At 50.5% G+C, this 25945-nt stretch overlaps 1 protein-coding gene and 1 long non-coding RNA gene across 3 annotated transcripts in view; one reads left to right on the top strand and one right to left on the bottom strand.

The window, feature by feature from the left end:
- The window catches only part of mindy4 (MINDY lysine 48 deubiquitinase 4), a 275047-nt gene that overhangs the window by 6137 nt on the left and 242965 nt on the right, over nt 1-25945 (bottom strand). For both annotated transcript variants that reach the window (XM_072508076.1, XM_072508075.1), the window contains one exon: nt 4528-4708. In XM_072508076.1, the coding sequence (XP_072364177.1) occupies nt 4528-4708 (181 nt within the window). The remainder of the gene's footprint in view (nt 1-4527; nt 4709-25945) is intronic.
- On the top strand, nt 146-14881 carry LOC140424733 (uncharacterized). The gene is made up of 2 exons (XR_011947675.1): nt 146-357; nt 13536-14881. It is a non-coding gene; the product is annotated as an uncharacterized lncRNA (long non-coding RNA).

Below are 25945 nucleotides of genomic sequence, written 5' to 3'. Positions count from 1 at the left end.
AACATTTTGGGCAGGGCTCTTCCAGCAGAGCTTTGGGGAATTTCTGCATTTACTGCTGACAGTTCAAATACTGCAATTTTATATAAAACTCACTAAAGGCAGCAAATGAGCGATAACAGATCACTTGCCCAAATGCTGATGAGAAGTTATACTTGATCAAGTTAACCTTTCTCCTCATTTTTGAGATTGCCGATGTGATTTTTTTCTTTAAATCTGCAAGGTTTGCAGTGCAGATAGTTTAATTTTGAATTATTCTCCCTTCATGAGGGGCTTTCTTTCACTTTCCGAGAGCTGATCATCGGCAAGAAAATCTTTGGTGACCTGTCTGAGTCGCACGAACTGTTCCAACATAATCAGGTGAGAAATCGGAATCAGGAAACAAGCTTGCGGTAGAAATCCGCCTTTATGTGAATTCACATCATGTTCCTGTAAACGCAGGACAGCCTCCCGAGAACAGGCCTAATTTCTTCCAGCGACTCGAGCCATTATTGTTTCTGGGAGCAGCTGCTGGCAGCAAACATCAAAGCGAGCTGATAATTAGATGGTGACCTTGGTCATAACTAATCTTCGGCACAGGCTTTCACATCGAGACCCACAAGTCTGACTGATCCTGAAAAAACAACTTGTGTGTTTATAGATATGTACATATAGCACCCGTAACATACCAAAACATTCACAGGAGCATTATCGAACCGGACACAGAACCACGTTAAGGAGGTTATTAGGGACGATAACGCAAAGGCTTCTTCTAAAAGATGGGTTTTAAGTTGCATCTTAGAGCAGGAGAGAGAGGTCGAGAGCTGAAGGACCGGATGCCAGAATGAGCAGGAGGCCAAAGTGGAGGACCGCAGATACCTCGGAGGGTTGGAGAGCTGGGGAAGATTACAGAAATGTGGGGCTAAGGGGGCAAGGTGTGATCAAGACTGATCCTAAATCTATAGATTTAGGAAGAGAATGTTGATGTGAAGGGGGTTCACCAGGAGTCCTATGTTGCCTCCCTCTTGGGGGCCATTCTTTCTTCGATTAGGTTTATATTCCGATGCTCTTTTTGAGCTCCCTTCTGCCGTTGCTTTCTTCCTGCCCAGGACACCTCTCAGAATGTGGCGTTGCCGGCACTTGTGAACGTCACAAACCTCTTCTTTTTAAACAGACCCTCCTCGTTCAGGGAGGGAAATTTAAGTACCGCGAAGAGATGTTACATTTGCCAAACGAATCATTGAACATTCAAAAAAACAGCCTGCAAGTGGATCACACGATTTGGCAAATATCTTCTTCCACAGGTTGCTTACGCTGGGAGCTTTCCAGGTCTGGTCCCTTTCCACTTTTCACATTTTTATTGATGGCCATTAGCTCGCAGCTGGAACCTTACAAGCTGCTTCATGTGACTTGAGGATAAATGGTCCTGGATCTGTCTTAAAAGATCTGATGGGCTTAGACAATAATTGATTCGGTCAAATCCGTTTTTATGACCTTTACAAAATGCAATTTCCCTGAGCTGGTAAACATGCCTCCATTAACACGGGTACAGTTGCTTACCCATTTATTTTTTAACCTCCTGCGTTCTGACAGTAATGACAGGAAGGTGCACAGAGAAAATGAAGGTTACGTCCTGAGGTTTGCTCCATTGCAACTCCTGGATTTGCAACAATCGTCTGCCTTATTGGCTCTGAACTCCGGCAATTTAGCCCATAATTCTTCGTCCTCTTTTAATTTAGAATCATAGAATTTACAGTGCAGGAGGCCATTCGGCCCATCGAACCTGCACCGACCCTTGGGAAAGAGCACCCTACCTAAGCCCACACTTCCACCTATCCCTGTAACCCAGTAACCCCACCTAAACTTTTGGACACTAAAGGGCAATTCAGCATGGCCAACCCACCTAACCTGCATACCTTTAGACTGTGGGAGGAAACCGGAGCATCCGGAGGAAACCCACGCAGACACGGGGAGAAAATGCAAACTCTACAGTCACCCGAGGCCAAGATTGAATCCGGGACCCTGGAGCTGTGAGGCAGCAGTGCTAAGCACTGTGCTACCCTTAGTGGGCCAGGGTGTGTTTTTTTTTAGTAATCATAAGAAATCAGAACATTTGATCACATTCTGAAGAATTTAACAGATAGAAAAGGACATTCAGCCCAACTGATCAATATCAGTGTCTGTGCTCCACACGTGCCTTCTCCAACTCGACTTCATCTTAGCCAACCACTAAATCCTGCTACTCCATCCTCTCTCGTGCATTTATCTAGCTTCTGTAGCTGTATCCCTGTTATTCGGCCCTATTGTTCCATGTGCTCTGTACATGAATGGCGGCATGTATGCCAGCGAGTTCTGGGCAGTGGCATGAAGTATGTTTCGGTCCATGGGAGGAGGGTCACTAGCCTCCAGGAGGCTAGTGACGTGTTGAACTAGTGACCCCCTCCCTCTGTGAAGCTTTCACATTGACTGCAAATCTTTCTGCAAGACCGCTGGTTGGGGGATGATAAGGCGCCAATTTAATGTTCCGAATGCCTTCCCATTGCATGTAGTCCGTGAATTCCTGCACAAGGAACCGAGGATCATTGCTGCTAACCATCTGTTCAGGATTCCGAACCTCGCGAGCATCTCATCTAGTTTCTCGATGATGCGGGTCAGCTGGAGTGGACTTCATTACTGCCACCTCCGGCCACTTGGAATGGGCACAACCACCACCTGACCCTCAAGGGCGTCCGGCAAAATCAATGTGGACATGTTGCCACGGTCTCTTGGGCCATTCCCAGAGGTGACGGCGACAATGGCGGTATATTCCTGATTTTTGGGCCAAAACTGGCTTTTTTCTCAATCTGAGCATCCAAACTCGGCCACCAAAAATAGCGCCTGGCACGTTCCGTCATCCTCTCCACTCCTGGATGGCACTGGTGCAGTTACTCCAGCACCTTGGACCTTAATATAAAAGCAAATTACTGCGGACACTAGAATCTGAAAGGGAAACAGAAAATACTGGACAACTGCATCTGTGGAGGGGGACGGGAGCGAACATCGAGTCTGGGTGACTTTTCGTCAAAGCTTTGTCACAGACTTTCTTCCTCGGGCTTAACTGATTTTTCTTTGTCAGAGATTTTTCTGGGCTGCTCGGTTTCCTCCAGCAGGCCCTGGTAATGTGACCTCCTCGTTGACAGCTCTTGCCCTGGGCCTCCCTGTACCAGTCTTTTGCTGTGTCCCCAGATCTGCCACACCTGTGGCACTCCCGCCGCTGTGCGGGTTTCTGTTGTGTGGCAGCCATTTTATGTACTTGGGTGTTGGCCCCAAGTTATACAGCTGCTAATTCCATCGACACAGCAATGCCCAATGCGGTATTAAAATTTACATTTCTCTCAGTCAGTAGCCTACGTTGAATGGCCTCATTTTGTAGACCGCATACAAACCTGTCTCTTAAGGCGTCATCTAAAACATTTCCAAACTCGCAGTGTTCTGCGAAGCGCTGAAGGGTCGCAATGAATTGAGCCACAGATTCCCTTCCAGTTGGTTTCTCTTGTGGAATCTGAATCTCTCTGCCATCAGTTTGGGGGCATAATGGTCCTCCAAAATACCAACTAATTCCTGGTACGTTTTGTCTCCAGGTTTGTCTGGCAAATTTAAGGATTTACTGCCTATAGTGCAGAGGAACACGGGTATTATCATTCATCTGCAATTTTATTTTCCGTAATATAGTAGCCTAATGAAAACCAGCCCAGCTCAGTTGTGACACTTCAATTGACCCCAGTTTCAGGGGTTTATTCAGAGAGTTCCAGATTTCTACTTCCTTTTTGGTGATTATCATAGATTATCATAGAATTTACAGTGCAGAAGGAGGCCATTTGGCCCATCGAGTCTGCACCGGCTCTTGGAAAGAGCACCCTACCCAAGGTCCACACCTCCACCCTATCCCCGTAACCCAGTAACCCCACCCAACACTAAGGGCAATTTTGGACACTAAGGGCAATTTATCATGGCCAATCCACCTAACCTGCACATCTTTGGACTGTGGGAGGAAACCGGAGCACCCGGAGGAAACCCACGCACACACGGGGAGGATGTGCAGACTCCGCACAGACAGTGACCCAAGCCAGAATCGAACCTGGGACCCTGGAGCTGTGAAGCATTTGTGCTATCCACAATGCTACCGTGCTGCCCACTAAGTGGTCTAAGAGGAAGTGGTCTGACAGTGACCCTTGAACCATCGAGCTTTGATGTTAAGCTTCTGCCTCCTTGTGCTGAACTTCATTACCAGAGGAAATAGCTTTGCTCCATCGACCCCACCAACTCCTTCAATCATCATAAACACTTCAACGAGATCGCCCCTTCTTCTGCACTCAGGAATACTAACCTGTGCAACTGGTCCTCAAAATTTAACTCTTTTAGCGCTGGCACCATTCTGGCGAACCTGCACCCTCTCTTAGGCAAATGTATCCGAAGGACCAGAACATGGCACAATGCTCCAGATGGAGCCTGACCCAATTAGCTCTTCAATAACAGGAATACTTCAAAATTGGAATTTTGTGGATTACTGACCTACTGTGAGTCGAATTTCATCCTGTTGATTGGCCAGACCATCATAGTAATAGAGGTCAAATCTCCTCTCAAATTTCCAGTCACTCATCAACTCCTTCTTCAGGCCGAATAAAACACTGAAGTGGCTCTCACTGCACACCACCCAGATTGGAAACTTTGGCGTTTTCAGGAAGGATCCCACCTGGAAAGGGGAAAGATCTAGATTTTCAGATGTAAATGTAATTATGTTAAGAATAGTTAAATGCTCTGGCCAATATTTATCCTCTCTGCTAACCAATCTTCTATCCACGTTAATAATAATAATCTTAATTAGTGTCACAAGTAGGCTTACATTGACACTGCAATGAAGTTACTGTGAAAAGCCCCTACTCGCCACATTCCGGCACCTGTTCGGGGACACAGAGGGAGAATTCAGAATGGCCAATTCACCCAACAGATTTACGAGGATGCTACCGAGACTTGATGGTCTGAGTTATAAGGAGAGGCTGGATAAGCTAGGGCTTTTTTCCCTGGAGCGTAGGAGCCTTAGGGGCGATCTTATAGATGTCTTTAAAATAATGAGGGGCATAGATAAGATAGATAGTCAACATCTTTTCCCAAAGGTAGAGGAGTCTAGAACTAGTGGGCATAGGTTTGTGAGAGGGGAGAAATACAGGAGAGACCAGAGGTGAAATTTCTTCACACAGAGGGCGGTGAAATCTGGAACGGGCTGCCAGGGGCAGTGGCAGAAGCTGGTATGATTTTTTCCTTTAAAAAACAGTTGGACAGTTACATGGGCAGGGTGGGTATAGAGGGATACGGGCCAAATGCGGGCAAGTGGGACTAGCTTAGTGATAGAAACTGGGCGGCATGGACCAGCTGGGCCTGTTTCCATGCTGCAAACATCTATGACTCTAACAAAAAATGTTCTTAGAATCTACATTTATATTTCTCTTTCTGACTCGCTCATGGGATGTGAGCACCACAGGCTATTCCAGAATTTACTGCCCCTGGGAAAGTGGTGGTGAGCCACCTTCTTGAACTGCTGCAGTCCATGTCGTGTGGGTACTCCCACAATACTGGTACGAAGGGCATCCTAGGATACTGACCCAGCATCTTGCAGATGGTACACACTGTGCAGCGCTGGTGGAGGAAGTGAATGTCGAAAAGTGACGGATGGGTTGCTAATCAAGCTTTGGTTTGGATGGTATTGGGTTTCAAGAGTGTTTGTTGGAGCTGCACACATCCAGGCAAGTGGAGAGAGCTCCCGACTTGTAGATAGTGGACAGGCCTTGGGGAGTCAGGAGGTGAGTTACTCATTGCAAAATTCCCAGCCTCTGACTAGCTCTTGTTGCCTCAGTATGGCTGATATAGTCCAATTTCTGGTCAATGGTAACCCCCAGGATGTTGGTAGTGGGGTATTCAGCAATGGTGATGCCACTGACTGCCATGGAGAGATGGTTGGATTCTATCTTGTTGGAGTTGATCATTGCCTGGCACTTGTGCGGTATGAATGTAACTTGCCACTTGTCAGCACAAGCCTGGGTATTGTCCAAGTCTTGCTTCATTTGGACATGGGCTGCTTCAGTATCTGAGGAGCCATGAATGTGAAGTGCAAATAAGGGAAGCTTATTGATGAAGCAGTAGAAGATAGTTAGGCACAGGACACCAGTGCCCATTTTTTTTGAGAGGGCATTTAAGAATCAACCGCATTACTGTCGGTCTGGAGTCACATGTAGGCCAGGCAAGGTCAAGATGGTAGATTTCCTTCCCTAAAGGACGTTAGTAATCCAGATGGGTATTAGATTCTTATTGAATTCAAATTCATCATCTGCTATGGTGGGATTCGAACCCAGGTCCCTGGGTCTCTGGATTACTTGTCCAATGATAATACTAGAGCCACCACCACCCTGAGGAACTCCAGCAGTGAGGCCGAGACTGAAATGACTGGCCTCCAACGACAACTATCTTCCTTTGTGATAGGCATGACCCCCACCAGCGGTGAGTTTTCCCGCCCCCCTTACCCCACATCCCCCGATCCTGGTGACTTCAGTTTTGCTACAGTTCCTTGACGACACACTGTCAAATGTGCCTTGATATCAAGGGCAGTCATTTTCACCTCACCTTTTGAGTTCAGTGCTTTTGTCCATGTTTGGATCACGAGGCCAGGAGCTGAATAACCTTGGTGGAACCCAAACTAAGCATCACAACAGATTATTGCTGAGTACATGCCACTTGATAGCATGGTGGATGACAACTTCCATCACTTTGCTGATGATCAGTGGACTGGTCCATATTTAAGAACTCAGCGACCAACTTAAATGAGTATGCCACCACCGTCACAGACTTCATCAGCAAATGTGTGGACGACTGCGTGCCAAAGAAAGCAGTACGTGCGTTCCCCGACCGGAAACCATGGCTCAATCGTGAGATTGACTCCCTACTGAAGGACAGATCTGAGGCGTTCAAGGCAGACGACCCTGACCTATACAAGAAATCCAGGTACGACCTCCGCAAAGCCATCCAGAATGCCAAGAGAGAATATCAAACCAAGCTAGAGTCACAGACAGACTCTCGGCGGTTGTGGCAAGGACTAAACAACATAATGGGCTACAAAGCGAAGCCGAACAGTATCTCTGGCAGCAGCGCACCCCTCCCCGATGAACTCAATGCATTCTATGCTCGGTTCGAGCAGGTAACTAACAATCCGCTGGCGAGTGCCCCAGCAGCCCATAATTCACCCATACCCACCATCACAGCTTCCAAAGTCAGATTGACCTTCCTGAAAGTGAACCCTCGGAAGGCGATGGGCCCAGACGGGATCCCTGGTCGTGCACTCAGAGCCTGCGCGGACCAGCTGGCAGAGGTATTCATGGACATCTTTAACCTGTCCCTACTCCACTCCGAGGTCCCCACCTGCTTCAAGAAGACCACCATCATACACCCGGTACCAAAGAAGAACCAGGCAACGTGCCTCAATGACTACCGACCAGTGGCCCTGACGTCAGTCGTAATGAAGTGCTTCGAGAGGTTGATCATGAAGCGCATCACCTAAGTCGCACGTTTCGGCAGCTCCCGGTGGAACGGACTTTTGGGCTCTTAATAAGAGCCCCAACGGCAATTTTAACGGCTAGAAGCACTGTGCGGTAAACCAGAAGGGAATCCCTCCTGGAAACGGATGGAAAAAGGAGAGGGAAGTGGCCAGATTGCAGTGGATCCTTTGGAGCAGCGGCAAGGAAGGCAAGCAAGAACCAAGATGGCGACGGAAGGTGGCAGTTTAACATGGGGCCCTGAACAACAAGAGTTTTTGAAATGTTGCGTGGAAGAACTTAAAAAGGAAATGAAGAAGGAGCTGTTGGCCCCGATATTACAGGCGATCGAAGGGCTAAAGGAGGAGCAAAAGACCCAGGAGCGGGAGCTTCGGGTCGTGAAGGCAAAGGCTGCCGAGAACGAGGACGATATACAGGGCCTGGTGAAGACGGAGATGCACGAGGCACACCATAAACGATGTGTGGAAAGACTGGAGGTGCTGGAGAATAACGCGAGGAGGAATAATTTAAGGATTCTTGGTCTTCCTGAAGGTGCAGAAGGAGCAGACGTCAGGGCATATGTGAGCACGATGCTGCACTCGTTAATGGGAGCGGAGGCCCCGGCGGGTCCGCAGGAGGTGGAGGGAGCATACCGAGTGATGGCGCGAGGACCGAGAGCAGGAGAAATTCCTAGAGCCATAGTGGTGAGATTCCTCCGTTTTAAGGACAAAGAGATGGTCCTTAGATGGGCAAAGAAAACTCGGAGCAGTAGGTGGGAGAACGCGGTGATCCGCGTATATCAAGACTGGAGTGCCAAGGTGGCGAGAAGGAGGGCGAGCTTTAATCGGGCCAAGGCGGTGCTTCACAAAAAGATGATAAAATTTGGAATGCTGCAACCGGCAAGACTGTGGGTCACATATCAAGGGAGGCACCACTACTTTGAGACGGCGGATGAGGCGTGGACTTTTATTGTGGAAGAAAAACTGGAATAAGCGGGTTATTAAAAAAGAACGTTTGAAACAAAGTGGTGGGGCGAGTATGGGGGGCGAAGAGGGGGGAAATGGGGGGGGAAAGATGAGTTTTATGTTATTAATCCTGCGATGCGGTAACTTTTCTCTCTTCCACAGGTGGTGGTGGAGGGAGGAAGGGAGGTGGAGGAGATCATAGAATTTACAGCGCAGAAGGAGGCCATTCAGCCCATCGGGTCTGCACCGGCTCTTGGAAAGAGCACCCTACCCAAAGTCAACACCTCCACCCTATCCCCATAACCCAGTAACCCCACCCAACACTAAGGGCAATTTTGGACACTAAGGGCAATTTATCATGGCCAATCCACCTAACCTGCACATCTTTGGACTGTGGGAGGAAACCGGAGCACCCGGAGGAAACCCATGCACACACGGGGAGGATGTGCAGACTCCGCACAGACAGTGACCCAAGCCGGAATCGAACCTGGGACCCTGGAGCTGTGAAGCAATTGTGCTATCCACAATGCTACCGTGCTGCCCTTGAGATGGGGCGTTGGCCATGGGGGGGGGGGGCAAAAGGGGAGCGTGGGCTTTGTTCCCGCGCTATGATAATCATGGCGGGAATAGGGAAGCAGGAAGGAGGGGGCGTCGCACGGTGCGAGCCGAGGTCACGGGGGGAAGCCGAGGTCGGCCAGAGTTTGCTGACTTCTGGGAGCAACATGGGGGGTGTAACTACGCTAGTGGGGGATCTAGCGGGGGGGGTGGGAGGGGGGAGTTACTGGGCTGCTGCTGCTGGGGAGAGGGGGAGCCGGAATGGGGTGGGGTGGGCGGGGGGGCACCGCCTGGGGGGGACACAGCTGCGTGGGAACCGGGTGAGGAGCTGGAAAAAGGGGATGGCTAATTGACAAGGGGGGGGGGGGTAAAAAGCCCCCCAACCCGGTTTATCACGTGGAATGTGAGAGGGCTGAACGGGCCGATAAAGAGGGCACGAGTACTCGCACACCTTAAGAAACTTAAGGCAGACGTGGTTATGTTACAAGAGACGCACTTGAAATTGATAGACCAGGTTAGACTACGCAAAAGATGGGTGGGGCAGGTGTTTCATTCGGGGCTAGATGCGAAAAACAGGGGGGTGGCTATACTAGTGGGGAAGCGGGTTATGTTTGAGGCAAAGACCATAGTTGCGGATAGCGGGGGCAGATACGTGATGGTGAGTGGCAAATTACAGGGGGAGGCAGTGGTCTTGGTAAACGTATATGCCCCAAACTGGGATGATGCCAATTTTATGAGGCGCATGCTAGGACGCATCCCGGACCTAGAGGTGGGAAAGTTGGTAATGGGGGGAGATTTTAATACGGTGCTGGAGCCAGGGCTGGACAGGTCGAGATCCAGGACTGGAAGGAGGCCGGCTGCAGCCAAGGTGCTTAAAGATTTTATGGAGCAGATGGGAGGAGTAGACCCGTGGAGATTTAGCAGACCTAGGAGTAAGGAGTTTTCGTTTTTCTCCTATGTCCACAAAGTTTATTCGCGAATAGAATTTTTTGTTTTGGGAAGGGCGTTGATCCCGAAGGTGAGGGGGACGGAGTATACGGCTATAGCCATTTCGGATCACGCTCCACATTGGGTAGACTTGGAGACAGGGGAGGAAACAGAAGGGCGTCCACTCTGGAGAATGGACATGGGACTAATGGCAGATGAAGGGGTGTGTCTAAGGGTGAGGGGGTGCATTGAAAAATACTTGGAACTCAATGGTAACGGGGAGGTCCAGGTGGGAGTGGTCTGGGAGGCGCTGAAGGCAGTGGTTAGAGGGGAGCTGATATCAATAAGGGCACATAAAGGAAAGCAGGAGAGTAGGGAACGGGAGCGGTTGCTGCAAGAACTTCTGAGGGTGGACAGGCAATATGCGGAGGCACCGGAGGAGGGACTGTACAGGGAAAGGCAAAGGTTACACGTAGAATTTGACTTGCTGACAACGGGTACTGCAGAAGCACAGTGGAGGAAGGCACAGGGTGTACAGTATGAGTATGGGGAGAAGGCGAGCAGGTTGCTGGCCCATCAATTGAGGAAAAGGGGAGCAGCGAGGGAAATAGGGGGAGTGAGGGATGAGGAAGGAGAGATAGAGCGGGGAGCGGAGAGAGTGAATGGAGTGTTCAAGGCATTCTATAAAAGATTATACGAAGCTCGGCCCCCGGATGGGAAGGAGAGAATGATGTGCTTCCTGGACCGGCTGGAATTTCCTAAGGTGGAGGAGCAGGAGAGGGTGGGACTGGGAGCACAGATCGAGATAGAGGAAGTAGTGAAAGGAATTAGGAGTATGCAGGCGGGGAAGGCTCCGGGACCGGATGGGTTTCCAGTCGAATTTTATAGGAAATATGTGGACTTGCTTGCCCCGATACTGATGAGAACCTTTAATGAGGCGAAGGAAAGGGGACAGCTGCCCCCGACTATGTCGGAGGCAACGATATCGCTTCTCCTAAAGAAGGAAAAAGACCTGCTGTAATGCGGGTCCTATAGACCTATTTCCCTCCTAAATGTAGACGCTAAGATTCTGGCCAAGGTAATGGCAATGAGGATAGAGGATTGTGTCCCGGGGGTAGTCCATGAGGACCAAACTGGGTTTGTGAAGGGGAGACAGCTGAATACGAATATACGGAGGCTGCTAGGGGTAATGATGATGCCCCCACCAGAGGGGGAAGCGGAGATAGTAGTGGCGATGGATGCCGAGAAAGCATTTGATAGAGTGGAGTGGGATTATTTGTGGGAGGTGTTGAGGAGATTTGGCTTTGGAGATGGGTATATTAGATGGGTACAGCTGCTGTATAGGGCCCCGATGGCGAGCGTGGTCACGAATGGACGGGGGTCTGCGTATTTCCGGCTCCATAGAGGGACGAGGCAGGGATGTCCTCTGTCCCCATTATTGTTTGCACTGGCGATTGAGCCCCTGGCAATAGCATTGAGGGGTTCCAGGAAGTGGAGGGGAGTACTCAGGGGAGGAGAGGAACACCGGGTATCTCTTTATGCGGACGATTTATTGGTGTATGTGGCGGACCCGGCGGAGGGGATGCCAGAGATAATGCGGATACTTGGGGAGTTTGGAGAATTTTCAGGATATAAGCTGAACATGGGGAAAAGTGAGCTGTTTGTGGTGCATCCAGGGGAGCAGAGCAGAGAAATAGAGGACTTACCGTTGAGGAAGGTAACAAGGGACTTTCGCTACTTGGGGATCCAGATAGCGAAGAATTGGGGTACATTGCATAGGTTAAACTTAACGCGGTTGGTGGAACAGATGGAGGAGGACTTCAAGAGATGGGACATGGTATCCGTCACTGGCAGGGAGGGTACAAGCGGTTAAAATGGTGGTCCTCCCGAGATTCCTCTTTGTGTTTCAGTGCCTCCCGGTGGTGATCACGAAGGCTTTTTTCAAAAGGATTGAGAAGAGTATCATGAGTTTTGTGTGGGCCGGGAAGACCCCGAGAGTGAGGAAGGGATTTTTGCAGCGTAGTAGGGATAGTGGGGGGCTGGCGCTACCGAGCCTGAGTGAGTACTACTGGGCCGCCAACATCTCAATGGTATGTAAGTGGATGGGAGAAGAGGAGGGAGCGGCGTGGAAGAGATTGGAGAAGGCATCCTGTAGGGGGACTTGCCTACAAGCCATGGTGACGGCGCCGTTGCCGTTCTCACCGAAGAAATACACCACAAGCCCGGTGGTGGTGGCTACTCTGAAAATTTGGGGGCAATGGAGACGGCATAGGGGAAAGACGGGAGCCTCGGTGTGGTCCCCGATAAGAAATAATCATAGGTTTGCTCCGGGGAGAATGGATGGGGGATTTGGAACATGGCAAAGAGCAGGAGTAACACAATTGAGAGATCTGTTTGTAGATGGGACGTTTGCAAGTCTGGGAGCGCTGACCGAAAAATATGGGTTGCCCCAAGGGAATGCATTCCGGTATATGCAACTGAGGGCTTTTACGAGGCAACAGGTGAGGGAATTCCCGCAGCTCCCGACGCAGGAGGTGCAGGACAGAGTGATCTCAAAGACATGGGTGGGGGACGGTAAGGTGTCAGACATATATAGGGAGATGAGAGACGAGGGGGAGATTATGGTAGACGAGCTGAAAGGGAAATGGGAAGAAGAGCTGGGGGAGGAGGTTGAGGAGGGGCTGTGGGCTGATGCCCTAAGTAGGGTAAACTCATCGTCCTCGTGTGCCAGGCTAAGCCTGATACAATTTAAGGTGTTACATAGGGCGCATATGACTGGAACACGGCTTAGCAAATTTTTTGGAGTAGAGGATAGGTGTGCGAGATGCTCGAAAAGCCCAGCGAATCACACCCACATGTTCTGGTCATGTCCGGCACTACAGGGGTTTTGGGTGGGGGTGACAAAGGTGCTTTCGAAAGTAGTGGGGGTCCAGGTCGAACCAAGCTGGGGGTTGGCTATATTTGGGGTTGCACAAGAGCCGGGAGTGCAGGACGCGAGAGAGGCCGATGTTTTGGCCTTTGCGTCCCTAGTAGCCCGGCGCAGGATACTGTTGATGTGGAAGGAAGCCAAGCCCCCGGGTGTGGAGACCTGGATAAATGACATGGCAGGGTTTATAAAGCTGGAACGGATTAAGTTCGTCCGAAGGGGATCGGCTCAAGGGTTCACCAGGCGGTGGCAACCGTTCGTCGAATACCTCACAGAAAGATAGAGGGAATGGAAGAGAAGAGGACAGCAGCAGCAGCCCGGGGGGGGGGGGGGGGAACCAGAGGGATTCTCAGGGATGTTAATATATAAGTATAATATGTATAGGTTGTTGTTATAGATAATTGTATATTGGACTGTTAAAACATATTTTTGGAGAATATTTATCTGGGACAAGGCAGTTGCCATTTAGTTTTGTTTTTGTTTATATATTATTTATTTCTTGTTTATAAAACTGGCCATTGTTATTTATATTGTTATATTACTGTGTAAAGGATACACAATGTACTGTGATGGTTGGCCAAAAATTTTCAATAAAATATTTTTTTTTATTTTCTTTTTAAAATGAAGCGCATCACCTCCATACTCCCAGAACGCCTTGATCCACTGCAATTGGCGTACCGCTGAAACCGGTCCACATCAGATGCAATTTCCCTGGCCCTACACTCATCCCTAGAGCATCTCGAAAACAAGGACTCCTACATTAGACTCCTATTTATTGACTACAGCTCCGCCTTCAACACCATAATCCCAGCCAAGCTCATATCAAAGCTCCAAAACCTAGGACCTGGCTCCCCACTCTGCAACTGGATCCTCGATTTTCTGACCAACAGACCACAATCAGTAAGAATGAACAACAACACCTCCTCCATAATAGTCCTCAACACCTGCGCCCCGCAAGGCTGCGTACTTAGCCCCCTACTCTACTCCCTGTACACACACGACTGCGTGGCAAAACTTGGTTTCAACTCCATCTACAAGTTTGCTGACGATACAACCATAGTGGACCGGATCTCGAATAACGATGAGTCAGAATACAGGCGGGAGATAGAGAACCTAGTGGAGTGGTGTAGCGACAACAATCTCTCCCTCAATGCCAGCAAAACTAAAGAGCTGGTAATTGATTTCAGGAAGCAAAGTACTGTACACACCCCTGTCAGCATCAACGGGGCCGAGGTGGAGATGGTGAGCAGTTTAAAATTCCTAGGGGTGCACATCTCCAAAAATCTGTCCTGGTCCACCCACGTCGACGCTACCACCAGGAAAGCACAACAGCACCTATACTTCCTCAGGAAACAAAGGAAATTCGCAATGTCCACATTGACTCTTACCAACTTTTACAGATGCACCATAGAAAGCATCCTATCAGGCTGCATCACAGCCTGATATGGCAACTGCTTGGCCCAGGACCGCAAGAAACTTCAGAGAGTCGTGAACACCGCCCAGTCCATCACACAAACCTGCCTCCCATCCATTGACTCCATCTGCACCTCCTGCTGCCTGGGGAAAGTGGGCAGTATAATCAAAGATCCCTCCCACCCGGCTTACTCACTCTTCCAACTTCTTCCATCGGGTAGGAGATACAGAAGTCTGAGAACACGCACGAACAGACTCAAAAACTGCTTCTTCCCCACTGTCACCAAACTCCTAAATGACCCTCTTGTGGACTGATTTCATTAACACTACACCCTGTTTGCTTCATCCGATGCCAGTGCTTATGTAGTTACATTGTATATGTTGTGTTGCCCTATTATGTATTTTCTTTTATTCCCTTTTCTTCTCATGTACTTAATAATCTGTTGAGCTGCTCGCAGAAAAATACTTTTCACTGTACCTCGGTACACGTGACAATAAACAAATCCAATCCAATCAAGAGTGGCCTCATGGGGCAATTGACAGGGTTGGATTTGGCCTGATTTTGTGGACAATGGGCAATTTCTCCAGATTGCTGGGTAGATGGCAGGGCCCCGAGCCTTTTCAGCATCCTGTGTCTTCAACCATTTCTTGATATCTCATGGAGTGAATAACTGGCTGAAGACTGGCATACATAGATACAGAGAAGATAGGAGCAGGAGGAGGCCTTTTTGGCACTTCAAGCCTGCTCCGCCATTCATCACGATCATGGCTGATCATCCAACTTAATAGACTAATACTGCTTTCTCCTCATAGACTTTGATCCCATTCTCCCCAAGTGCTATATCCAGCCGCCTCTTTAATATATTCAACATTTTAGCATCAACTATTTCCTGTGGTAATGAATTCCACAGGCTCACCACTCTTTGGGTGAATAAGTGTCTCCTTATGTCTGCTGAATTAGTTTACCCTGAATCCTCAGGCTGTGACCCCTGGTTCTGGAGACACCCATCATTGGTAACATCTTCCCTGCATCTACCCTGTCTAGTCCTGTTAGAATTTTATAAGTGTCTATGAGATCCTCCCTCATTTTTCTGAACTCCAGCGAGAACAATCCCAACCTAGTCAATCTCTCCTTATATGACAGTCCCGCCATCCCTGGAATCAGTCTGGTAAACCTTCGCTGCACTCCCTCGAGAGCAAGAACATCCTTCCTCAGAGAAGGAGACCAAAACTGCACACAATACTCCAAGTGTGGCCTCACCAAGGCACTGTACAATTGCAGCAACACATCCCTGCTTCTACACTCGAAACCTCTTGTAATGAAGGCCAACATAAGAACATAAGAACTAGGAACAGGAGTAGGCCATCTGGCCCCTCGAGCCTGCTCCACCATTTAATGAGATCATGGCTGATCTTTGTGGACTCAGCTCCACTCTCCGGCCCGTACACATCGCCGAATCCCTTTATTCTTTAGAAAGGCATCTATCTTTTTCTTAAAAACGTTTAAAGAAGGAGCCTCAACTGCTTCACTGGGCAAGGAATTCCAGAGATTCACAACCCTTTGGGTGAAGACGTTCCTCCTACACTCCGTCCTAAATCTACCTCCCCTTATTTTGAGGCTATGCCCCCTAGTTCTGCTTTCCCCGACCAGTGGAAACAACCTGCCCGCATCTATCCTATCTATTCCCTTCATAATTTTATATGTCTCAATAAGATCCGCCCGCATCCTTCTCAACTCCAATGGGTACAGTCCCAGTCTACTCAACCTCTCGTCATAATCTAATCCCCTCAACTCTGGGATCAACCTAGTGAATCTCCTCTGCACTCCCTTTATTCTGCATCAAGGAAGGTGTCCTTTTCACTGTACCTCGGTACACGTGACAATAAACAAATCCAATCCAATCAAGAGTGGCCTCATGGGGCAATTGTCAGGGTTGGATTTGGCCTGATTTTGTGGACAATGGGCAATTTCTCCAGGCTGCATCACATACCATTAGCCTTCTTTACCGCCTGCTTACCTTCAACGAATGGTGCACAAGGACACCCAGGTCCCGCTGCACACTCCCCTCTCCCAATTTGCAACCATTCAGGTAGTAATCTGCCTTCTTGTTTTTGCTTCCAAAATGGATCACCTCACACTTATCCAAATTATACTGCATCTGCCATTGGTTTGCCCACTCGCCCAACCTGGCCAGATCTTGCTGTAGGATCCCTGCATCCTCGTCACAATTCACCCTCATGTGCGATGCTGGGCACCTCCGGAGGGTGAGATGAATCAACCATCCTGCATTGCTGGTTGTCTCAGCTCCCCCATCATTGAGGATGGGAATATTCATGAAACATCCTCCTCCTGTAAATTTTTTTAATTGCTCACCGCTATTGACGACTCGATGCGGAGAGCATTAGACCATAGATCTGGGGCGAAATTCTCCCCCAACGGCGCAATGTCCGCCGACTGGCGCCAAAAACGGCGCCAATCAGACGGGCATCGCGCCGGCCCAAAGGTGCAGAATGCTCCTCATCTTTGGCGGCCTAGCCCCAACATTGAGGGGCTAGGCCGACGCCGGAAGGATTTCCGCCCCGCCAGCTGGCGGAAATGGCGTTTGTTGCCCGGCCAGCTGGGGCGGAAATGCGGCGCATGCGCGGGAGCGTCAGCAGCCGCTGACAGTTTCCTGGCGCATGCGCGGGAGCGTCAGCGGCCGCTGAAAGTTTCCCGCGCATGCACAGTGGAGTCTCTTCCGCCTCCGCCACGGTGGAGGCCGTAGCGGAGGCGGAAGGGAAAGAGTGCCCCCACGGCACAGGCCCGCCCGCGGATCGGTGGGCCCCGATCGCGGGCCAGGCCACCGTGGGGGCACCCCCCGGGGTCAGATCGCCCCGCACCCCCCCCCCCCCCCAAGGACCCCGGAGCCCGCCCACGCCGCCTGGTCCCGCCGGTAAATACCAGGTTCGATTTACGCCGGCGGGACAGGCAATTTCTGGGCGGGACTTCGGCCCACCCGGGCCGGAGAATTGAACGGGGGGTCCGGCCAACCGGCGCGGCCCGATTCCCGCCCCCGCCCAATCTCCGGTACCGGAGACTTCGGCAGGGGCGGGATTCACGGCGGCCAACGGCCATTTTCCGACCCGGCGGGGGGGGTTGGAGAATGACGCCCCTGATGTTGGTCCCGTGATTGCTTAGTTCTGTCTGTTGCATGCTGCTTGGAATGCAAGTAGTTCGCAGTATCATCTTCACCGGGTTGACACCTCATTTTTAGATATACTTGGCATGCTCTCCTGCACTCTTCATTGAACCAAGGTTGATCTCCTGGCTTGATGGTAATGGTAGAGTGTGGGATATGCCAGGCCATGAGGTTACAAATTGTGGTGGAGTGCAATTCTGCTGCTGCTGATGACCCACAGTGCCTCATGGTTGCCCAGCCTTGAGATACTAGATCTGTTCGAAATCTATCCCATTTAGCACAGTGATTGTGCAATATAATAATAATCTTTATCGTCACAAGTAGGTTACATTAACACTGCAATGAAGTTACTGTGAAAAGCCCCTAGACGCCACACTCCGGCGCCTGTTTGGGCACAGAGGGAGAATTCAGAATGTCCAATTCACCTAACAGCACATCTTTCGGGACTTGTGGGAGGAAACCGGAGCACCCGGAGGAAAGCCACGCAGACACGGGAAAAACGTGCAGACTGTGCAGACTCCGCACAGACAGTGGCCCAAGTGGGATTCGATCCTGGGACTCTGGCGCTGTGAAACAACAGTGCTAGCCACTGTGCTACAGTGCTGCCCTCATAACAACTCACACTTCGATTTGTCAGCTGGGGAATTCAGGGTTGTTATTTCCTCCTGGTGCCTTTGTGAAGCCTCAGAAATGTGTTTGATCAGATCTTGTACAGTTTAGTTAACGGAGGCCTTTAGTTTACAGCGCGTGTCTGCGAAGGTACATACTCAGCTTGAATTTTGTGCTTCAAGTCTTCCAATTCTGCTGTTGCGGACATTTTTGGATTTTACTTGCTCCACTTGCAGCAGGGCTTTGTCCTTGTTGTTGAGTGATAGTTTCTTGCTCTGTCCTGCCACCTGTTGCAGTTCAGGAAACATGTCGGGATCTCCAAAAGATGCAACTTTGGGACTTTTTGAAAGTTCGCTGGTGCCTTTGTGCGTGGTTCACTTGGGTGTCGTCATTTGTCCTTTCATAGCTTTACGGGGGGGGGGGTTTCTATGTCTCTTTTTAAGATCTGTGCACTCCACAACTTAGAAGATTAAAATATTCTTCAAAGCTTTTAATATTTAATTGAAGCTGGTTGGGCATTCGTTAGGATTACTGATGCATGATCAATGACCACTAAAGCGAGGTTGTAGTCCAACTGAAGGCTTTAATAAGCTAGATGTTTCCCCCAGCAACTCAGGTACAGAATGAAGGCTGCTGGGGCGGCACAGGCTCTTCTACCCCGCCTTGCAGGACGGTGCTACCAGACAGCTTGACCAATAGGAAACATACAATATCGACCAATGGTGTTCCAGCATTACCAGGTAGCGTAATACCTCTACACAGACTACCACATTCACCCTCTGTTAAAGAGTCCAGCGGGGGTGGTGGCCTGATATTACAACATGGTAACGTGGTAGAAATTATAGTTATGGAGGTACCGTAATAGAACATAGAAAAATACAGCACAGAACAGGCCCTTCGGCCCACGATGTTGTGCCGAACCTTTGTCCTAGATTAATCATAGATTATCATAGAATTTGCAGTGCAGAAGGAGGCCACCCGGCCCATCGAGTCTGCATCGGCTCTTGGAAAGAGCACCCTACCCAAGGTCAACACCTCCACCCTATCCTCACAACCCAACAACCCCACCCAACACTAAGGGCAATTTTGGACACTAAGGGCAATTTATCACAGCCAATCCACCTAACCTGCACATCTTTGGACTCTGGGAGGAAACCGGAGCACCCAGGAGGAAACCCATGCACACACGGGGAGGACGTGCAGACTCCGCACAGACAGTGACCCAAGCCGGAATCGAACCTGGGACCCTGGAGCTGTGAAGCAATTGTGCTATCCACAATGCTACCGTGCTGCCCTTAAGAACAAATTAATTTACACTATATCATTCTACCGTAATCCATTTACCTATCCAATAGCTGCTTGAAGGTCCCTAATGTTTCCGACTCAACTACTTCCACAGGCAGTGCATTCCATGCCCCCACTACTCTCTGGGTAAAGAACCTACCTCTGACATCCCCCCTATATCTTCCACCATTCACCTTAAATTTATGTCCCCTTGTAATGGTTTGTTCCATCCGGGGAAAAAGTCTCTGACTGTCTACTCTATCTATTCCCCTGATCATCTTATAAACCTCTATCAAGTCGCCCCTCATCCTTCTCCGTTCTAATGAGAAAAGGTCTAGCACCCTCAACCTTTCCTCGTAAGACCTACTCTCCATTCCAGGCAACATCCTGGTAAATCTCCTTTGCACCTTTTCCAAAGCTTCCACATCCTTCCTAAAATGAGGCAACCAGAACTGTACACAGTACTCCAAATGTGGCCTTACCAAAGTTTTGTACAGCTGCATCATCATCTCACAGCTCTTAAATTCAATCCCTCTGTTAATGAACGCTAACACACCATAGGCCTTCTTCACAGCTCTATCCACTTGAGTGGCAACTTTCAAAGATGTATGAACATAGACCCCAAGATCTCTCTGCTCCTCCACATTGCCAAGAACTCTACCGTTCACCCTGTATTCCGCATTCATATTTGTCCTTCCAAAATGGACAACCTCACACTTTTCAGGGTTAAACTCCATCTGCCACTTCTCAGCCCAGCTCTGCATCCTATCTATATCTCTTTGCAGCCGACAACAGCCCACCTCACTATCCACAACTCCACCAATCTTCGTATCGTCTGCAAATTTACTGACCCACCCTTCAACTCCCTCATCTAAGTCATTAATGAAAATCACAAAAGCAGAGGACCCAGAACTGATCCCTGCAGTACGCCACTGGTAACTGGGCTCCAGGCTGATTATTTGCCATCCACCACCACTCTCTGACTTCTATCGGTTAGCCAGTTCGCTATCCAACTGGCCAAATTTCCCACTATCCCATGCCTCCTTACTTTCTGCATAAGCCTACCATGGGGAACCTTATCAAATGCCTTACTAAAATCCATGTACACTACATCCACTGCTTTACCTTCATCCACATGCTTGGTCACCTCCTCAAAGAATTCAATAAGACTTGTAAGGCAAGACCTACCCCTCACAAATCCGTGCTGACTATCCCTAATCAAGCAGTGTCTTTCCAGATGCTCAGAAATCCTATCCTTCAGTACCCTTTCCATTACTTTGCCTACCACCGAAGTAAGACTAACTGGCCTGTAATTCCCAGGGTTATCCCTCGTCCCTTTTTTGAACAGGGGCACGACATTCGCCACTCTCCAATCCCCTGGTACCACCCCTGTTGACAGTGAGGACAAAAAGATCATTGCCAACGGCTCTGCAATTTCATCTCTTGCTTCCCATAGAATCCTTGGATATATCCTGTCAGGCCCGGGGGACTGGTCTATCCTCAAGTTTTTCAAAATGCCCAACACATCTTGCTTCCTAACAAGTATTTCCTCGAGCTTACCAGTCTGTTTCACACTGTCCTCTCCAACAATATGGCCCCTCTCATTTGTAAATACTGAAGAAAAGTACTCGTTCAAGACCTCTCCTATCTCTTCAGACTCAATACACAATCTCCCGCTACTGTCCTGATCGGACCTACCCTCGCTCTAGTCATTCTCATATTTCTCACATATGTGTAAAAGGCCTTGCGGTTTTCCTTGATCCTACCCGCCATAGATTGTTCATGCCCTCTCTTAGCTCTCCTAATCCCTTTCTTCAGTTCCCTCCTGGCTATCTTGTATCCCTCCAGCGCCCTGTCTGAACCTTGTTTCCTCAGCCTTACATAAGTCTCCTTCTTCCTCTTAACAAGACATTCAATCTCTCTTGTCAACCATGGTTCCCTCACTCGACCATCTCTTTCTTGCCTGACAGGGACATACATATCAAGGACACGTAGGACACGTAATACCTCCGTACAGCGTTTTGTAACTATTTCCAATTCTATTTACTATTTACAATTTATGATTCATAATTAACCATACACTTTAAAATGAAGCAATCTGTCGATCGAGGGCCCTGGTCGTCCTCTGTGATCGTCGAAGCTTCAGTGGTGACCCCGGTGGAGGCTCGGGTGTCTGTGACTCGGGGGGCGTGGCCTCGATCTCTGTGGCAGCTTCGACACCCCGAGACGGCGCTGATGGGGAAAACGGTTGACCTGGGAAGGGAGCGTCTGCGGGGTGCTTCGGTGGGTTGGGGGGGGGGGCCTAGATGGGGCCGGCGGAAGGATCAATCCTCCTGTGAGGTGCACTGGTGGGAGGGAGGGTGGGACTAGTGGCTGGGGTGTGAGTGGGGCTCCAGCAGGCGCCAGGTCTCGTAGGGAGACCGTGTCTTGTCGGCAGTCGGGGTACGCCACGTAGACGTACTGGGGGTTAGCGTGGAGAAGATGGAGCCTCTCGACCAACGGGTACGACTTGTGTGCCCGCACGTGTTTTCGGAGCAGGATGGGTCCGGGAGCTGCCAGCCAGGTCGGGAGCGAGGTCCCAGAGGAGGACTTTCTGGGGAAGACAAGGAGACGTTCGTGAAGTGTTTGGTTGGTGGTGGTACAAAGCAGTGACCGGATGGAGTGGAGGGCATCCGGGAGGACGTCCTGCCAGCGGGAGACTGGGAGATTCCTGGACCGTAGGGCCAGTAGGACGGTCTTCCAGACCATTCCGTTCTCCTTCTCTGCCTGTCCGGTACCCCGGGGGTTGTAACTGGTCGTCCTGCTCGAGGCGATGCCCTTGCTGAGCAGGAATTGACGCAGTTCGTCGCTCATAAAGGAGGACCCCCTATCACTATGTATGTAAGCGGGGAACCCGAACAGTGCAAAGATGCTATGGAGGGCCTTGATGACGGAGGTTGCGGTCATGTCGGGGCAGGGGATGGCGAATGGGAACCGGGAGTACTCGTCAATCACGTTCAGGAAGTACGTGTTGCGGTCGGTGGAGGGGAGGGGGCCTTTGAAGTCCATGCTGAGGCGTTCAAAGGGACGGGAAGCCTTTATCAGGATCGCTTTCTCTGGTCGGTAGAAGTGGGTTTGCACTCCGCGTAGATTTGGCAGTCCCTGGTGGCTGTCCTGACCTCCTCGATGGAGTAGGGCAGGTTGCGGGTCTTGATAAAGTGGAAAAAGCGAGTGACCCCCGGGTGGCAGAGGTCCTCGTGGAGGGCTCGGAGGCGGTCTACTTGTGCGGTGGCACATGTTCCGCGGGAAAGGGCATCAGGAGGCTCGTTTAGCTTCCCGGGACGATGCAAGATCTCAGGTGTAGGTGGAGAGTTCGATCCTCCACCGCAAGATCTTATCGTTTTTTAATCTTGCCCCGCTGTGCATTATCGAACATGAAAGCAACCGACCGTTGGTCAGTGAGGAGAGTGAATCTCCTGCCGGCCGGGTAATGCCTCCAATGTCGCACAGCTTCTACTATGGCCTGGGCCTCTGTTTCGACTGAGGAGTGGCGGATTTCGGAAGCATGGAGGGTACGTGCGAAGAAGGCCACGGGTCTGCCTGCTTGGTTGAGGGTGGCCACCAGAGCTACGTCAGACGCGTCGCTCTCAACCTGGAAGGGGAGGGACTCGTCGATGGCGTGCATCTTGGCCTTTGCAATGTCTGCTTTGATGCGGCTGAAGGCCTGGCGGGCCTCTATCGACAGGGGAAAAGCTATGGATTGGATCAGGGGATGGACCTTGTCCGCATAGTTGGGGACCCACTGGGCATAGTAAGAGAAAAACCCTAGGCAGCGCTTCAGGACCTTGGAGCAGTGAGGGAGGGGAAACACCGTAAGGGGGCGCATGCATTCAGGGTCGGGGCTATAACTCTATTTCGCACTACGTAGCCGAGGATGGCTAGGCGGTCGGTACTAAACACGCATTTATCCTTGTTGTATGTAAGGTTAAGGATCTTTGCGGTCTGGAGGAATTTTCGGAGGTTGGTGTCGTGGTCCTGCTGGTCGTGGCCGCAGATGGTGATATTATAGAGATACGGGAATGTTGCCCGTAAACCGGACCGGTCAACCATTCGGTCCATCACGCGCTGGAAGACCGAGACCCCATTGGTGACACCGAAGGGAACCCTTAAGAAGTGAAAGAGCCGCCCATCTGCCTCGAAGACTGTATAAGCGGTCACTAGTGCGGATGGGGAGCTGGTGGTAGGCGGACTTAAGATCCACCGTGGAGAAGATCTTGTAATGCGCGATCCTGTTGACCAGGTCAGATTTGCGGGGGAGAGGGTACGCGTCCAGCTGCGTAAACTTGTTGATGGTCTGACTGTAGTCGATGACCATCCTGTGCTTCTCCCCAGTCTTTACCACCACTACTTGAGCTCTCCAGGGACTGTTGCTAGCTTCGATGACCCCTTCCCTCAGCAGCCTTTGGACCTCTGACCTAATAAAGATCCTATCCTGGGCACTGTACCGTCTGCTCCTGGTGACGACGGGTTTGCAATCCGGGGTGAGGTTCGGAAACAGGGAAGGCGGATCGATCTTGAGGGTCGCGAGGCCACAGACAGTGAGGGGGGGGGGGGGGTTATTGGGCCGCCGAATTTGAAGTTCGACTTTGGAGATTACACTGGAAGTCTAAACCTAGGAGTGTTGCTGCGCAGAGGTGGGGAAGGACAGAGCCGGTAATTTTTAAACTCCCTTCCCTGGACTGTGAGGTCTCTACTGAGTGGGAACCGGAGGCCAGGGAGATTTTTTGATTAACGGGTGGAAGAGGAGAGAACAGACCGTGTCGGGGTGTATGAAGCTCTCCGTGCTCCCAGAGTCGATTAAGCAGGCCGTCTCGTGCCCGTTGATTAGTACTGTTGTTGTAGCAGTTGAGAGTGTTCGAGGCCGGGACTGATCCAGGGTCACCGAGGCTAATCTCAGCAGTTGAGTGTTCTCTTCGGGCGGTGTGTGGTCAGCCGAGCTGGGGTCCTGGGTGTCCATCCAAGATGGCAGCTCCCATTGGTCGCACATGGCTGGGGGTGCACAAAATGGCGGCGCCCATCCATCGAACGTGGCGTCCGCGGGACAAGATGGCGGTGCCCGGGGGCCGCACGTGGCCCTGGAGTAGGAAGATGGCGGTGCCCGCTGGCCACACGGGTCCGTGGAGAGGTTTGTGGTGGAGGTCCGCATTCGCCGCCGGAGACCGCAGCGACCGCACGGGCCTGGCATAACACCACCAAGTGGCCCTTTTTACCGCATCCCTTGCAGGTGGATGCGCGGGCCGGGCAGCGCTGCCGGGGGTGCTTGGCCTGCCCGCAAAAGTAGCAGCGGTGCCCCCCGGGGTGGCGGATTTGGGAGGACAGCATAACTGCCACAAAAGCGTCCCGGATCAAGAGTTGTGTGTGGTAGCTCGCCAAAACTTGCGGGCAGCTGCAGTTTCTCCCCAACACCAGGAGCTCACGGTAGAATTCTTCCAGCGATTCCCCAGGGATTTGTCGCCTCGTTGCTAGCAGATGTCGGGCGTAGACCTGGTGTACCGGACGAATATAATGTCCTTTTAGCAGCTCTATTGCTGCATCAAAGTCTTCCCTGTCCTCGATGAGGGTGTAAATTTCCGGGCTCACCCTCGAGTGCAGGACTTGCAGTTTCTGTTCTCCCCTGGGTGTGTTTTCGGCCGTTCTGAGATATCCGTTAAAACACGCCAGCCAGTGCTTGAAGATTGCCGCTGAGTTCGCCGCGTGGGGGCTAAGATGCAGACACTCCGGCTTGATTCGGAGCTCCATCCTTTTAAATCTAGCTTATTAAATTGATGCACGATTAATGACCACTAAAGCGAGGTTGTAGTCCAACTGAAGGCTTTAATAAGCTAGAAGTTTCCCCCAGCAGCTCAGGTACAGAATGAACGCTGCTGGGGCGGCACGGGCCCTTATACCCCGCCTTGCAGGGCGGAGCTACCATACAGCTTGACCAATAGGAAACATACAATATCTACCAATGGTGTTCCAGCATTACCAGATACTGAAAATAGATAAGTCCCCGGGACCTGATGGGATTTATCCTAGGATTCTCTGGGAGGCCAGGGAAGAGATTGCTGGACCATTGGCTTTGATTTTTATGTCATCATTGGATACAGGAATAGTGCCAGAGGACTGGAGGATAGCAAATGTGGTCCCTTTGTTCAAAAAGGGGAGCAGAGACAACCCCGGCAACTATAGACCGGTGAGCCTCACGTCTGTAGTGGGTAAAGTCTTGGAGGGGATTATAAGAGACAAGATTTATAATCATCTAGATAGGAATAATATGATCAGGGATAGTCAGCATGGCTTTGTGAAGGGTAGGTCATGCCTCACAAACCTTATTGAGTTCTTTGAGAAGGTGACTGAACAGGTAGACGAGGGTAGAGCAGTTGATGTGGTGTATATGGATTTCAGCAAAGCCTTTGATAAGGTTCCCCACGGTAGGCTATTGCAGAAAATACGGAGGCTGGGGATTGAGGGTGATTTAGAGATGTGGATCAGAAATTGGCTAGCTGAAAGAAGACAGAGGGTGGTGGTTGA

The sequence above is a fragment of the Scyliorhinus torazame genome, chromosome 6 (genome assembly GCF_047496885.1).
Source record: "Scyliorhinus torazame isolate Kashiwa2021f chromosome 6, sScyTor2.1, whole genome shotgun sequence".
In the NCBI taxonomy this organism is placed as follows: Eukaryota; Metazoa; Chordata; class Chondrichthyes; order Carcharhiniformes; family Scyliorhinidae; genus Scyliorhinus; species Scyliorhinus torazame.
The sequence above is the reverse complement of the archived record's forward strand: the minus strand, read 5'-3'. Positions and strand labels throughout refer to the sequence as shown.